A 15,463-nucleotide genomic window follows, 5' to 3' on the forward strand; every position below is an offset into this window, starting at 1 on the left:
GCTTTACAGTATTCCACCATCTGATTTTTCTTCAAAGCCTCCTCAGGGACCCTTTGCATTCCACGGACCTGATGTCTCCATTACCTCTTGACCAACGCTGCGGGGCCAGTATTCCTTTTCATAAAAACCTTCCTAATGAAATCATGGCCATGTGGAGGCGCTGACAGAAGGACGCTACGTATGGTGCATTCTGGTTCGTTTAACCAGTGCCCCGCCATAATGGCCAATCGTAATCAAATCATGCGACACAAGCCATAAACGCATTGTCGATGCCTCATTGTCATTAGGGCAAGACAAAAGACAATTTGATAAGCAAAATTAGTAGAAATTAAATAATCAATCGAGTTAGGGTTGGGCGGTTATTAGATTTTGGCTACAGAATAAGCGTGGTGGAAACTGTTTCTTGATAAATTTTATTTTGCTTTCATCATAATTATGGGCGGTAAATGAATTGGTTTTCAGAAGCAGTGTTATGGATCTCTATCTTTAGATGATTTACTTCTGCCTTGGGTTGGTGACGATAGTGGGAATGATTTGGACATGGTACTCTAAGTGCCCGTCTCCCTCACCATTAACTGATGGTGCGAACAGTAGATACGATTTTCTCCAATATGCATTGCAGAAATCTTCATGCAATCGTTCATCACATTCTCCACTTCACAAGCTTTTCCAAGAAAACAAAATCGCTTGCAAAAATTTGGCAGTTGAAGCTATCAATCAGAAGGCTTTTCTGCATATATATTCAGTTCTGTGTTGTACGTGATACATGTATTTATATTGAAAATTATTTTCAACATGGATGTTGTCTCTCTTTTTAGGATGCAGAAGATTATAAAAGATGTCAACAAATATCTCCAAACGCAGGGTAGTGGTCCATGGCCCCAGAACCGCCTGTCAGCCCTGGACCGTGCTACTGGAGAGTTGCTGAGAATATTAGAAAAGAAGGTGGGTACTTATTGGATGGTAAACACGTGACCATGGGCAGTAAACACGTGACTGTGGACAGTAAACACGTGACTGTGGACAGTAAACACATGACCATCGGCGGTAAACACGTGACCGTGGACAGTAAACACGTGACCATCGGCGGTATAAACACGACTGTTGGCGGTAAACAAGTGATCAGAACGGTAAACACGTGACCGTGGACGATAAACATTTGACGATGGGTGGTAAAATAATGGCGTAAGTCAGTGCAGCATCACTCATATGCTTGTGAAATCTTCTCGGCAGCATTTGGTAGATGATGCCATGGAACTTATGCTGAATGAGACCCTGGTTTGATCCTCAGGAAATTGAGCCATTTGGCTAGAAGGACTGGATCACTACATATATCTTTGTACTGTACAAGGGTTTGAAAGTGTTTGCATTCATTTCCACGTCTAAGGGTGTCCATACATGTGTTTGCCAAGGATTTGAAATAGCGAGAGGCAGAGTATAAAAGAATCTCCTGCCTCTAGTATATGAAGCTAAAATGACCGCTGGGGTAACAATTTAGAAGGAAAAGCACATGTAGCAGCAAGCCCACCAAGATTTATAGTGTTGAAGGGATGTGTCTGAATATAATCTTTCTGATATCATGTTTGACTGTCTCTTTTTCAGGCCATTTCCGATCAAATTGCTTTTCGCTATAGCGGAGGAGTGACTAGTCTGTGTAGGATATTACTCTTGATTGATCAGTCAACAGCAAATGTACCACCCGTGATACCCTCAAAGTAAGTGTTCTTCTTCTTCTTCTTCTGCTTTGTCAGTCTTAGGTGGACAGTCCTGTTCTCGTGACGAAAGCTGCCATCTGTCCAAAGTTGACCTCGTCACTGTAAAGTTGCTCTTTGATGCAGGTTCCAAATGGCCAGAACTCCTCCCTCAGGGCTGCTAGTTCTGGTATTTTGTCAGGATGTGGTTGACAGTCATTGGCCCAGTGTTGCAGGAGCATGGGTTGTTTCCTCCTATTCCAAACTTGTGGTGCAGATGATTTTAAAGTCTGCAGTAGCCGGTCAGATCCTTTCCTCGTCATGTCATCAGTGTACACTTTGGTAAAACATCCAAAAGATGACGTGGTGACCCGACTGGGGTTTGAACACAGACCCTTAGATCACTGACAGTGTGCAGGCCTCGAATTAAAAATTATTAGGGCACTTCAGCCCTTTTGGCTGTGAGTATTCAGAAATGCCTAAGAAGAGTTGGCAGGACAGAAGTGGCCTTGGTTTCATTTGAGGTCGAAGTGTGTCACCTAAACCAGTAAGGTCTGCCTCTTGTCGTTCATCTGTAGGGTCACAGTTGTTTATGGTTTGCAGCAGTTGTTGGTCAACCTTAATTTCTCATTGCCTTCCCAATGTCTCGTTACAGATCTCTAGCCCTCTGTCTCAATGTCCTGAAAGCAGCAACGAAAGGATGCTACGAGAACTGCCATTATATGCTCTTTAGCAATAAGATCGGATCATTGGTCGACCTACTTATACATAGACTTGTGGTAAGTTGATTGACATTTTCATATCCCTCGTTATAGTGGATATCTCATTTTATAGCACACTCTCTCTCTTTTCAGGAAACATATTTTGTCCAAATGATTTGTAATCACTTTAATTGATCTCTGTGATCAGGACACCTCTCCGTTAGCATAAAGACAGCATGTGTCTGCCCCAAAAATGTCCTTGTTTATAGCAAGTTTGTCCTCTATGACATATTCATTTCTGTATTAAGTCGTTCTCACTAGGATCGTTGGTTGGGGAAATTTGCATCACTGCGCCTGGGCAGGAGTCCCAACCAAACTCCATTCCACTCCCTGCAGGATTGCCTTGACTTCTCAACCCAATGACTATGTGGAGGTCGGAGGGAGAAGTACTGAAGACCAAGCTGCGGGGATTGCTGAATTAACTTGTCTGTGTCTCTGTGACTGCTACAGAATTGAGAGTATGATGGCCAGCATGAAAAAATGCAGAAAAAGAAGTTGCAATATTCGCAATTCTTTTCATTGATGTTTCCTTTTCAGATCCTACTTCCAGATGGCTTTACTGTATGTGCCTAGCTTTTTAAACCTTGATAAAGTGCAAAAACCTTGGTGGTCGAGAATGCTACAGAGTTGAGAGTAAGATGGCCAACATCAAAAATGCAGAAAAAGAAGAAGTTGCAATATTCCCAATTCTTTTCATTGATGTTTCCTTTTCAGATCCTCCTTCCAGATGGCTCATCGTTATCCAACAGCATGAACAGCATCAGCAGCAGCCAGATGAACAAACTGCCAAACGACCCGGTGGCGACCGGCCTCATGCAGCTCCTGGCCGCTGTGCTAGCATGCCTCGCCAAGAACAACCCATCGATCAACTCGAGTGAGGCGTCTGCTGAGAGGATGAGCGGGTCTGGCGACGCCCTGAATAATCGGGCAAATGATATAATAAGGTGAGGAGATTTATTGAGTAAAGTATGGGCTGAATAAGAAATGTTATTGAAATACTATACTGTAAAGACATATCACATTGCATGACCTGTCACACAAGAGTTTGATTTGTAGTGTAATCTCTGTATTTTCTTACAAGTGGAAAATGGAACTGACCTGGATATGAAAAAATTGCTGGCTGAGTGTTCCCTGGCATAGCTTATGGGGGTGGTTGGCGGGATCTAGGATTCTGAGAAAGAGAGGTTCCCTGGAACATCAGAATCGAAATTCTTGTTGATATCAAAGATATTTCTGAAGAATAAGAAAGGGCGTGTATGGTGTGCCCCCTCCTTGGATCCACACCTGACCCTGGGCTGCTTGGTTGGTGAGATTTATGTTTTAAAAAACAAAATAGCTGGGTTGAAGTCAGTCAAAACTAGGCCTGGGCGCGGTTGTTCAAAGCCTGGTCAGTTTTCACGATCGCTCGGTTTTAATGACTGCTACTAAACTTGAGGCTCCGTATTAACTTAGCAGTGGCATAGCAGCAACTATTAAGCATAATGGAGCCAACTTGGTGATGTGCAACCTTTCCATTGATTCGCAGAGACTGAAGATGGCTAAGGATTCTTAGCAAGGTTTGAGGAGTGCCTACCTTGTGCTTCGTTGTTAATTGTCTCAATGCATGAAAACACAAAAATTTATGTTATTTCTATTGCTACGAAATCTTGTTTGAATTAAAAATTAGTCCATGCACATCTTCTCTCTTCAGTTATGTAATAAGTGTGGGTATCGTCGACCGTCTCCACCAGTACTTCATCAACGTACACGAACCTATTGACGATGATCCCGAGGCGTCAGAGTTTCTACAGCACAGTATTGGCCTCCTCATTGCCATGATCAGATTCATGTCGCTTTCATCAAAAAGGTGCGTATTCACAATATGTTATGTCGGTTTCGCTATTATCATGGATGAAATATGCAGGACGATCGTTAGATATTGGTGCTTGATCTGTAAAACCATGTTTGTTGCTTTTGAAATAATCGAATAATCATTTCACTTGTTAGATTAACTCGGCCTTTTTTCAAAAGGAAAACCTGAGAAAAATCTTCCTCTTGTGAGCCAAAATAAGATAAAAACACTAGGGCTCCATCGGGTTAACATGAAAACTGGTACCAGCTTGGGTAATGAAATATGCTCAATTCATAATCATATCACTTATGACTCCTGTTCCAAAGCATGTGCTTATTTTTCATAAAAATAACAAAACCGAATTCAATAAGTCAGTCTTTGAAGTACTGAAGTACTGATTGTATTTAGATACAATTTGTTCTTTGATTTTAGAATCAAATTAAATCCAAAATTCACCTGCTGATCCTCCATCTTTAATGTATCAACATTCCTAATATAATAAAAAAAAGTATGGTTACATCTATCCAACTTTTGCTGAAATTTCGAACACATTGCAATTTCATACTTGAAATGTGATTGGTCATTAAATTGTGTCCTCGGGCTAGACAAGACTACTTAACAAAGCGCCCTAATTGTCTTAGTTCTTGGTGTAAATGGGTACCTGGTGAGGAAGCTCGAACAAGCGTGAAAATTCTTTAAGTGGTTCGCCATTATCTCTAAGGAGTGTAGATACAGAATTATCTGCTTGGTTTGGAATGAAATGGCAAAGTTTGGTGCAATTTGCTTTGAAACTTTCAGTTGAGAGTTGGTTTGGTCTCGTCTCTTCGAAATCTAAGGGTCACTCCGGGCATGAAATTCGAAAATACAGTGGAACCTTTTCAAGGTCACACTCCGGGCTGAAATGTGCTATTCTTTAAAGAGGTACCCTGGATACAGAGGTGAAATCTAATTGAAGGGACCAATTTCAGAACTGAAATCGTGGTCCTTAGTAAAAGAGGGTGTCCTTTTTGCAAAAGTGTCCGTTAAAGGGAAGTTCTGATGTAGAAAGTTTTCTGGACCCCACCATGATGGTAATGAAAAAACTGTTGCTGTACTTTACTCTAATATTTTCGTCAAACTTCTGTCTTTTTAGAAATCAAAATATATTCGACAAGAAGAACTCAGAAGATCCTTCCCATCTGATACAGACCTTTAGCGTCACAGAACTCTTTGGCATCGTTTCGCTTCTGTACGGCATGCTCCTCCACAGTGGCGCCCCCGTCAGGCGGGACGCGTCACCGCCTGAACTCCCCGGTCACACGGTCTCGTTGACGTGTACCGCCATACGGATGCTCAATCAGATGGCGATACTTGACTTAAAGACGTTTCAGGTGAGAAATTGGTATTTCTACATCATCATCATTTCAGCTTCGTGTACTATCATTCAAAGGGGTTGACCAGAGGCACCACCATTTTGGCTTGAACTTAGAATCCGAAAGCACTTAAAACTCCAATATGAAGACTTGTGAAAGTGAATGCCTATATTAAGTGTGGGAGTCTGTCCTTTGGAAAACAAAGAACTGACTAAAATCTGCCATATTTGATGTCTCGAAAAGAATGGAATACATATTGTAATAATCCAATTTATAGTCTTATCAGAGTTTTGATTCAGTGAGTACTTTTTGTGACTCCTTCCCTATTACAAATTATCAGAACTCATTTGTGATCACAATGGAAAATTTTTGTCTTGAGCAATTTTAGATGATTTCAAAGTATAGCTTTTACATGTACGTCGTAATTAATCTTTCTGCAGAGTGCGTTGGGTGAAGAAGGGACGTGGTTAGAGTTTCGCCATATTTGCAGTTACCTTCTCTGGTACTGCTCTCACTGGAGCAACGAGGATTTACTCCACGAAGTCATCCTGTCCGTTGGATATTTTGCCGTACTAAGCACAGATAATCAGGTAGGTGTATTATTTCACACTTATTTTCACAATAGGGAATAAGCCCTTGGAATTCGGCGAGACTTTTTTTATTAGTTGGTGCTCGGATTTTTGGAGGAATATATTTTTGAGGAGGACGAAAAACAAAAACAAAAAAAAATGTTTTTTTCCAAAGATTTCATGGTCTCGAAAAAATGATAGGATTTCTCAAAGTCGAAGGGAAGGATAAAAATAAAAAATTTTCCTAAAAAAAGTAGTGCATTTTCACATATTGAACAGTCAGCAGCCATGGCAGCCAGATTCATAATAATAGACTGGTTCTCGTCATAATATCCACTGTGGATGCATTAGGAAAGGACAAAAACCAGTCTAGGTCTGGCAGAGCTGGTCTTGCATTCGCACTTTCGATTCGAATGATCAATCCGACGAAGCTAATTTTAATTCAATCATGTCAAATTTTGATTTTGAAAAAAATATTTTTGATCTTTTAAGTTACTGTCGGGCGTCGGAGCTCAAAATAAAATTTTTTTTTTTTTTTTTTGTAAAATCGGTAATGTTCGAATTGGCGGATCCGAGACTGGCTAGATATAAAATTTTTATTTTTTTTCTTATTTCGGACATCGGGAGGTCGGCGGATCCGAGCACCAACAAATAAAAAAAGTCTCGCCTTAGCTTTCGTTCGTTGATGTGCAGTAGCAATACGGTATGGAAGTGACAAATGTTTTTGTGGCTGAAATGAACTAATATGGTGGCAGATGCCAAAAGGTTGTGACAGACCTCCGATCCTCATTAAGTGGGTTGTTTTTATTGCGTTTCCCTTGTCTCAAACAATATCACGTTACTTTCATAACAAATAACACACCGAAAAAATTAGGTGTATTTGCCTTGTAGATTTGTGAGCAGTACTTCACATGTTGTACAAGTAGGCAAAAGGGGTCAAGGGGTAAACTTATTTCCATAAAAGAATAATCGAAATCTCCATGTATCAGTTGATTGCATCGAGTGAATATTTTGTTTCTAGTTAGATTGAAATGCGCAGTGTCTCGAGACCCTCGAGTGGTGTAGAACGTCACTAACACGGGCTGCTTGATCGTTACGATCGCGCCTTAATGTGTCGCTTTTATATTGAAGGGTGCTCAATTCTTAGATAATGGACGAAGCACGGTATTCCTTTGTCTTGAAGTGTCATCCGCAGTCTGTCAGTGGCAGTTGAGGGTTGTGGAATGTTTGCTTTGTGAAGTAAGAGGGGCACGTGAAGCGTGCGTCTCAACATTTTGGAAGGTTATTGTAGAGGTGCTTCATTGTGTCAGATTTATTGTATTACCATGATATTCTTTATTAAACCAGCTGGCCGTTTTTTTAGAATCTTCTTGGTGATGATTTTACCTGCCAGTACCTTGTAAAGCCTTCTTCTTCCCACTGTACAGGGCACTGAATCCACTGAGGTCCGCCCAGCCCGCAAAAACATTGTCACTTGTCATGTTAAACCTTGTCATGATTAAATGGGGTTGACCATTGGCACCACCTTTTTCGCAAGAACTTCTAATCCTGAAGCAATGAGAACTTCAAAATGAAGTGAATGCCAGACGTTCTGTTGAAAGGCGCGCCTTTGCGCGGCCAAATTGTCATTTTGGCCGCGCATGGATCTGCGCGCCTAGCTCTTCAAAAAGTTAAAAAATTCGTGCACCTGGATATCCCGACTGCAGCGCCGACGATAGACATATTATTGTAACTCAACACAGACTGTAGTGTACGCCATTGGTCAGTGTCGGGGGTCACTCGGAAGGCCAACCAATGGAATCGCTCCTAGCATGGGAATCAGTGATTCTCATTATTATCAATCATGGCCGCCGGGCACAAGTCGCAAACAGCGACTTTCAACAGAGGTCTGCAGTGTTGCGATAATTGCTCGCCTAGGCTATGAAAATAAAAGTTAGGTGCGTAAAAATTTGCTCACCTAGGTATTTTTCAACAGAAGGTCTGGAATGCCAATATAAAATGCCCATATATCAAAGTTCTAACCGAAATGTTGGTGCCTATGGTCAAGCCTCAACCGACTTAGTCTTAAAAACATGACGCAGGGGAAAAAAATAACGTCATAAATCGTATCAAGCCCTCTCTTTTGATATGACGCATTTTTTCTTCATGTCACACATGAACAGAGACACGTGAACTCATGTGTATAACCGTGACCTGATGAGACCTCTGTAAATTCCTTTTCCTTCTAAACCCTTCATGGACATTTTACAAAGTCTTGACCCCATTTAAATACTAGTAAAAAATTATTTTAGTTCATAATTTTTAGTGTAGGTGGCAGAAATGGTATAAAACCTAATTCAATTGCACTTTGCAGGAGGGCAGTTGATCTTGCATGATTGTATATTATAAACCATGTTGCTAATTAGCTAAAAAAAATGAAAATGTCTAGGTTTTCATGATTGTTTCTTGCTTTTCATTAGGTTTTTATATGTTCAGCAAGTTACTTGAGCGGCTTGTGAAAAATGCATGAATATAACGAAAACTAATATACAGAATAACAAAAAATTATTATCACTGGAATTTGTGTCGGTTTTGTACATGTAAGCCATGCAGAACCATTTTTAAACGAATCTAAATATGCTACATTTTTAGCTCAGCTGACCAAAGGTCTGGTACATACCATATCTGATATGGACAAAATATCAGCTGAGTGCCAGGCCCTTGGGCCTCTTGTTGTTGAAATTACGTCATATACATCTGGGAATTAGGATCTTCCACTTCAGCATGATTTTCATAAAGAGAAACTTGCATCACCAGTTTATTCTTTAAATAGCAGACTATTTTTGTTCTGTTTTTTTTTGGACAACCCCTATAAAGTCGTTAGGCCTGATCAAGCAAGGCCTGTTGAAGTGGCACAGTGAGAACAACAGAGCCTGACACCTCTGAGGTCCTGGGTTCGATTCCCAGTCTGTCCCTGTACATTCTTGTGATTGATAATGTCCCAGCTCTCAACTCGCAGTATTTTTATTGAGGCGTGTCGGGTCAGGGCTGCCTACCCTTACATATTTTGGGGAAATTTTACACATTATCAGGCCTGTTTCACTTTCTTATGGCCGTTTTACACTTTTACTCAAGGAAAATAGTTTAAAATTCATTAGAAAACCCAGAAATTACACTTTCTGTTGCTGATTACGCTTTTTCCCCAAGGGTCTTACACATTGCTGGACTCGGGGTAGGCACTTCCGGCTGGGTATACATGATTTTCAGCCAGTTGTGATTTGTTCTCCGAATGTGTTTATTGTTGTTTATATGATCCATCATGAAGCTGGCAATACGTCATCTCCACTAGGGTACATTCTCTAGGTTACAGGTAGTTGTGATTTATTGGGAACAAATTCAAGACCACAAGTTACTGCAGCTCAAGTTAAACATATGTTGGACAGATTTTAGCCTTCTGCCCAACAGTTGTGAATATTAGTTAAAGATTTGTTTTCATTTTGTATCCATGTTGACGGCAGACATGGCAGATGTTTTGTTGAAGACCATAAAAAAATGTAAAAATAATATCCGGCTTTTTCAGACGGATAATATGGCCACATTCTTCAGAGGAGCTGTGGGATCGAAAACTGCAGTCCAAATCACAAATGACATCCGTGCTGCTTCGCGTCATTGACGCGCAACGTACGCGCGAGTTTAATACGCGTCAAGTTGTGCGTCAATGACGCACCAGTGACGCCCTAATCTCTCTCATGTAAATTACATGCGACCTACGGGCTGGTTAGCGCGTCAATGGCGCTAATTTAGGGATGACAATTGTGAATTGGACTGTACTGATTCCTTCGATGTTTGTTTTATATTCTTAAATTTGATTTTGGGCCCCAACATAATTTCTATGTTAAAGATTTACTAATCAAGTAAAGGAATCTTTTCTTTATTGAAGCAATTCGGTGAGTGTGGAGGGTCTGCATGGTCTAATTTTTTCTGATGGATATCTTTAAACGTGTTGAATGAAACTTGGCAGGTATTTGAAGAGATACATGAAAACTTTATAACTTGAATATTAACAGAAGCAGCCCTCTGGTTCAGAAATTTTGGAGGTCAGTTCTAAAAAAAGGCAGTGGGATCACCTATAAAACGGGCAACTACTGTGCCAGCAACGAACAGTTCATTAGAAACAGGGCTTGGACACTGGGACATTATGTGGTCTCACTGTCATTCAAAGAGTAAGGACATTGCTTGTTTAATAGTTCCCCAAAAATGGAATAAAACCATCACTGTAAACTGTGATATCTTTGCGGGTGTTTTATTTTCCCAATTTTTTCTGATGGGCTGTCAAACACGAACTTAAAAAACCCAAAAATTTCGAACTCTAATGTAATTACTTAGTCTATTGCCAAGTGAAAATCAGCCATTTGCAAACTGAGAAAGGTAACAGACAGACCCAGCTGTAGCCGGGGAACAGGACTTGGACAGATGCGGCCTCTGATTCAAAGAGTACCGGCATTGGTGGTCTAGTCGCATTTGTACCAACAAGTTCTCGCTAATTCGAAACATGCTGTGAACACGTGTTTCCACTTGCAGCCTCTACTGTTTGTCAGACCTTTAATTATTTCCATCCTCCTGTCTTGTTTCTGTTCTACTTTGACTGACAGCTGCTACTATTTTCAAGGCTGGCACACATCTCATTGTATATACTGTAAACTCCATTTCTGCACTACATGTATATAAATGTTTTCGGCAGGGGGGAGGGGGCAAAGAGTAAATATTATTATGTGTGCATTGTGGCCAATAGAATTTGATTTCATGGTTCTCCTCAGCCAATTTCAGAAAATCATATCCTATCAAATCATTACCGGTGTCGTAACCCTATTGGATTTTTGCCAGAGGTACAGTCCACTATAGGCTACTGTCCACCTATGTGGGATCTTTTACTTGCCCTAGCTTAGACACTCAGGGACCACAGCTTTTAGTCTCATCCGACAGACCCTCGAGTACATGTTGTGACTTGAGCCAGGAATTTTTATAGTTCTTTGAAAGCCACGCCGGTTCATCCAGAAATACAATCCATGGGTTCTTCCCGGGATCGAACCCGAGCCCTGTTGCGTGGTAGCCAGCAGTGTTAACCACTGGGCTATGAAGCTCCTTAAAATGGTGAGGGTTTCCTTTCAACTTTCATCTTTTTTTGTCAGTAAAACCACAATTTTGCTGGCGTATGAAACACAGATTCATTGAAATTAACACATGTACGATGAAGTTCCTTATTGGCCAGGAAGCTGACAAATTGGTGCAGTATTGGAAAGTTGTCGTCATCAAAGGGGTTCAATCACAACCCTCACCATAGAGCAAGGGACTGCAAACCCCCCTACAACCCTGCATATTAACACCCCTTTTGACACACTTGAAATACCCCTGTAATTTGATGTATGCATTCCTACCCTTTAACCCCTGCAGTGCTGGCATCCTGTCGCTCTGGACCGAAATACCAGTCTTGTAAGTTGCAGTGAAGTGGTTAATGTTTAATATGCACTTTTGAAGGGACAATATAGGCAGCAGCTAGGCAGGCAAAATAAAGTTACACAAAGCCGCCAATAGTGGTCTCTCACACCTCACAGTAGGTCGAAATGATTTACGCTTGTACCAGGGATATATTTAGTGCTAAGTCTGACATGACTAAGGGCCCTTACCGGTACTGTGTATACTAGTCACTTGAAGATGGCAAAATTAGCCCCTCTCCTCCTGCCTATAGTCCCCCTTTAAGCCTCGCTTCTTCTTTTCCAATCGTGTTTCCTGTTGTCTCTCTGACTTGGTATTTGATAAGTCTAAAAAACGAAATCACCACTTCTCATTCTAGCAATTTATCCAGTCGGGCCAGCCGCCAACAGTCCTGCAACAACTGTGTTCACTGCCATTCCAATACTTCAGCGATCCAAGGCTGACCAACGTTTTGTTTCCGACCCTAGTGAGTTGCTGTTACAACAATCAAGCCAATCGCGAGATTCTCGAGAAGGAACTGAGCTGTGCGCTCCTCTCCAATTTCATGGAGGTAAGACAACCATTTTCCTTCATTTCCTTTTCAGAGCTGTTAAGACCTACATGTTCACTGTTCATTAGATATTTGATAAAAAATAACAAACTGTGCTTTGTTTTTTCATTTTGAACAGCTGGTTGAAGAGAAAAATTATTTCTGAATGTAGGAAAAAAAGCCCCATGATGTATACTGGCCCACCAAAACATTATCATAATACATAGAGAGAGCATGAGTGTTTTGAGCAATCCACCAAGTCTCCAGCTAGGTTCATTTCATGCCTTTGTGAGCAGGTGTCACTACTGGTACCATCTACTCTTTTTGATACTGTAACATGTTTATCATTATAAAGACCGCCTTACGTGTATCTAATTTAGAATGTCTAGGCAAATTGAGCACCATTGTCATCTGGGCGGTTTTGAATCAAACAGTATGAGTATGGTATAGCTTATGCTAACACCAAATTTCGCAGATATTTGAGAGAAAAAATAATGTTGAACAACAATGAGTGTGCACGGGGAGGGGGGGAGCTTACAACAATAATGTAAAACCCAGAAATACCCACATGCATTTCATATCGCATGTTTCACATTGATTGATAAATCACGTAAAAAGCATCTGGCCACGAAGATGAAAATCTAATTTAAATTACTGTTAATTGGTCCGACTTGGTTGTCAAAACGCTTACGGTATTATATGACGTTTTTGGGGAAAACTCCTTCTGATTCTGTTTGGTGAGATGTTTAAGTCAGGTAATGGCAGCCGTGTGGTTAGAATTTTCAGAACTTGCCCTTCAAATGCTAATGCCATGAACCATGGTCTGATGGAATTTGAAACTACGGTGAAACCTCTAAAAGCATACACCTCTCTTAGTGGAGACATGTGTCTAATAAGGACAATCTCTCCATTGAGAACACTGGATTTAGTCCCAAATTGGTCAATTCCATTGAATTTGACCTCTGTAATCAGGACAACTCTAAACTAGAGACAGTATTTGTCAGTTTCAAGAGTGTCCTTTGTAGAGAGGTACTACTGTATGTGAATTATCTTAGTCATGTACTTCACGTTTTGTGTGCATGCTATTGTAGGTATGGCATGCAACCTATGCCAAATTATAATGTTATGAAGTTTTACATAAACCCATACCTATTAAAACTTCATATGATTCCCTTGTCCCAGTGCCAAAAACATTTGAAAAATGTCTAATCATCAGAAGATGGATGTATAAATGTTTTAACAACATCAAAAACCTGTTTTATTTCAAAGTCATGTCAAGAGTTCGATGTTTTAATAAGTTCAAAATATTACTCTCTCTCTGTGGTCCATTTATAAAGTTGCCTGGTCGATGACTTGAATCAAGAGTCGATAAAGACTATAGTCTTTATTAATTCGTGCTTGAATCTATATCGATCTCGATCAGAGTTTGACAGGAAGTGATATGACAGGTACTGCATCAACTCGCATCCGTCATGCGATTGTACAGCGGGAGTCCAAGTCGAGTACGCACGTCAGGAAATCAGCGTGAAATATAGAGAGAATTTTAATGAGATCAAACATGTCCTTTGGAAGAATAGTTCGGCGTATAAAGTTTGACGGGATCATGCATCTAGAAACTATGTTCCATGTGTTGCGTATTGGTCAACTAGGGTGGAAATTTGTAGATTCAGCATAAGTGTGTTTATGCGTGTGTCGTGAGGATGCACTGTTAAATTGCCTGTGTCCCTGAATTGTTGGAAATTTTGATAGCTTTATAAACAAAATAGTTCTAAATTGCCTGTGTCCCTGAATTGTTGGGAATTTTGAGAGCTTTATATACAAAATAGTTCTAAATTGCCTGTGTCCCTGTATTGTTGGAAATTTTGATAGCTCTATGAACAAAATAGGTCTGAAATGCCTGTGTCCCTGAATTGTCGGAAATTTTGATGGCTTTATAAACAAAATAGGTCTAAATTGCCTGTGTCCCTGAATTGTTGGGAATTTTGATAGCTTTATAAACAAAATAGTTCTAAATTGCCTGTGTCCCTGAATTGTCGGAAATTTTGATAGCTTTTTAATCAAAATAGATCTAAATTGCCTGTGTCCCTGAATTGTTGGAAATTTTGATAGCTTTATAAACAAAAAAGTTCTAAATTGCCTGTGTCCCTGAATTGTCGGAAATTTTGATAGCTTTATAAACAAAATAGGTCTAAATTGCCTGTGTCCCTGAATTGTCGGAAGTTTTGATAGCTTTATAAACAAAATAGATCTAAATTGCCTGTGTCCCTGAATTGTCGGAAGTTTTGATAACTTTATAAACAAAATAGGTCTACTCTAAATTGCCTGTGTCCCTGAATAGTTGGAAATTTTGATAGCTTTTTAATCAAAATAGATCTAAATTGCCTGTGTCCCTGAATAGTTGGAAATTTTGATAGCTTTATAAACAAAATAGATCTAAATTGCCTGTGTCCCTGAATTGTCGGAAATTTTGATAACTTTATAAACAAAATAGGTCTACTCTAAATTGCCTGTGTCCCTGAATTGTTGGAAATTTTGACAGCTTTATAAACAAAATAGATCGGTCAGGTGGTCATTCTAGCACTGTATAATGGTAGTTTCTGGTTTTGCCAGGCCACACCAATTTGATCCTTAGGTTAACGGATTTTTAGGACACACCAGGAAGAGCGTGGGGTGGGGGGGGGGGTCGAAAAGGAAAAAGAAAACTTTAGAAAAACATGTAAAAAGTTTGCTTGATTCAGTCCAAGTCACAATTGACAGCCAGTAAATCACATCATTGGCACGTCATTGACACGCTACCCAGCAAAGGTGGTTTGAAACTTACGCAAAGTGAAGAGAGATAAGCGCGTCACTGCTGTGTCATTGATGCGCAACTCGGCGCGCAACCCGCGCATACGTTGCGTGTCGCTGACAGGAGGCAGGACGGATGTCATTTGTGACTTGGACTGTAGGTGTAATCCATAAGTTGTCTTGACCTCATCAGTCGCCACTGTCTGAAAGGCAGACATTAGGCTGGTGTCATTAAAGGGACAATGTGAGTGTGGGATTAAGCTGGGCGAGAGGATATCAACCAGGGGGACTTTATGCAGGAGGAGATGGGCTAATCTGGCCATCTTCAAATGACTAGTACACAGTAAGGGCCCTTGGTCATGTCAGACTCGGCACTTAATATATCCCTCGCACATGTGAGAATCATTTCGACCTACTGTGACTGTGAGATGTGAGAGACCCCTATTGGCAACTTTATGTAACTTTATCTTG

General features: G+C 40.5%; 1 protein-coding gene across 2 annotated transcripts in view; it reads left to right on the forward strand.

Moving 5' to 3' along the window:
* LOC135482626 (S phase cyclin A-associated protein in the endoplasmic reticulum-like) overlaps positions 1 to 15,463 on the forward strand; it is a 69,558-nt gene that overhangs the window by 39,836 nt on the left and 14,259 nt on the right. For both annotated transcript variants that reach the window (XM_064762839.1, XM_064762840.1), the window contains exons 19-26: positions 819 to 945; positions 1,603 to 1,715; positions 2,347 to 2,470; positions 3,167 to 3,396; positions 4,143 to 4,298; positions 5,416 to 5,653; positions 6,076 to 6,225; positions 12,035 to 12,226. In XM_064762839.1, coding sequence (XP_064618909.1) covers positions 819 to 945; positions 1,603 to 1,715; positions 2,347 to 2,470; positions 3,167 to 3,396; positions 4,143 to 4,298; positions 5,416 to 5,653; positions 6,076 to 6,225; positions 12,035 to 12,226 — 1,330 coding nt within the window. The remainder of the gene's footprint in view (positions 1 to 818; positions 946 to 1,602; positions 1,716 to 2,346; positions 2,471 to 3,166; positions 3,397 to 4,142; positions 4,299 to 5,415; positions 5,654 to 6,075; positions 6,226 to 12,034; positions 12,227 to 15,463) is intronic.

Source organism: Lineus longissimus, chromosome 2 (assembly GCF_910592395.1).
Source record: "Lineus longissimus chromosome 2, tnLinLong1.2, whole genome shotgun sequence".
Lineage (NCBI taxonomy): Eukaryota > Metazoa > Nemertea > Pilidiophora > Heteronemertea > Lineidae > Lineus > Lineus longissimus.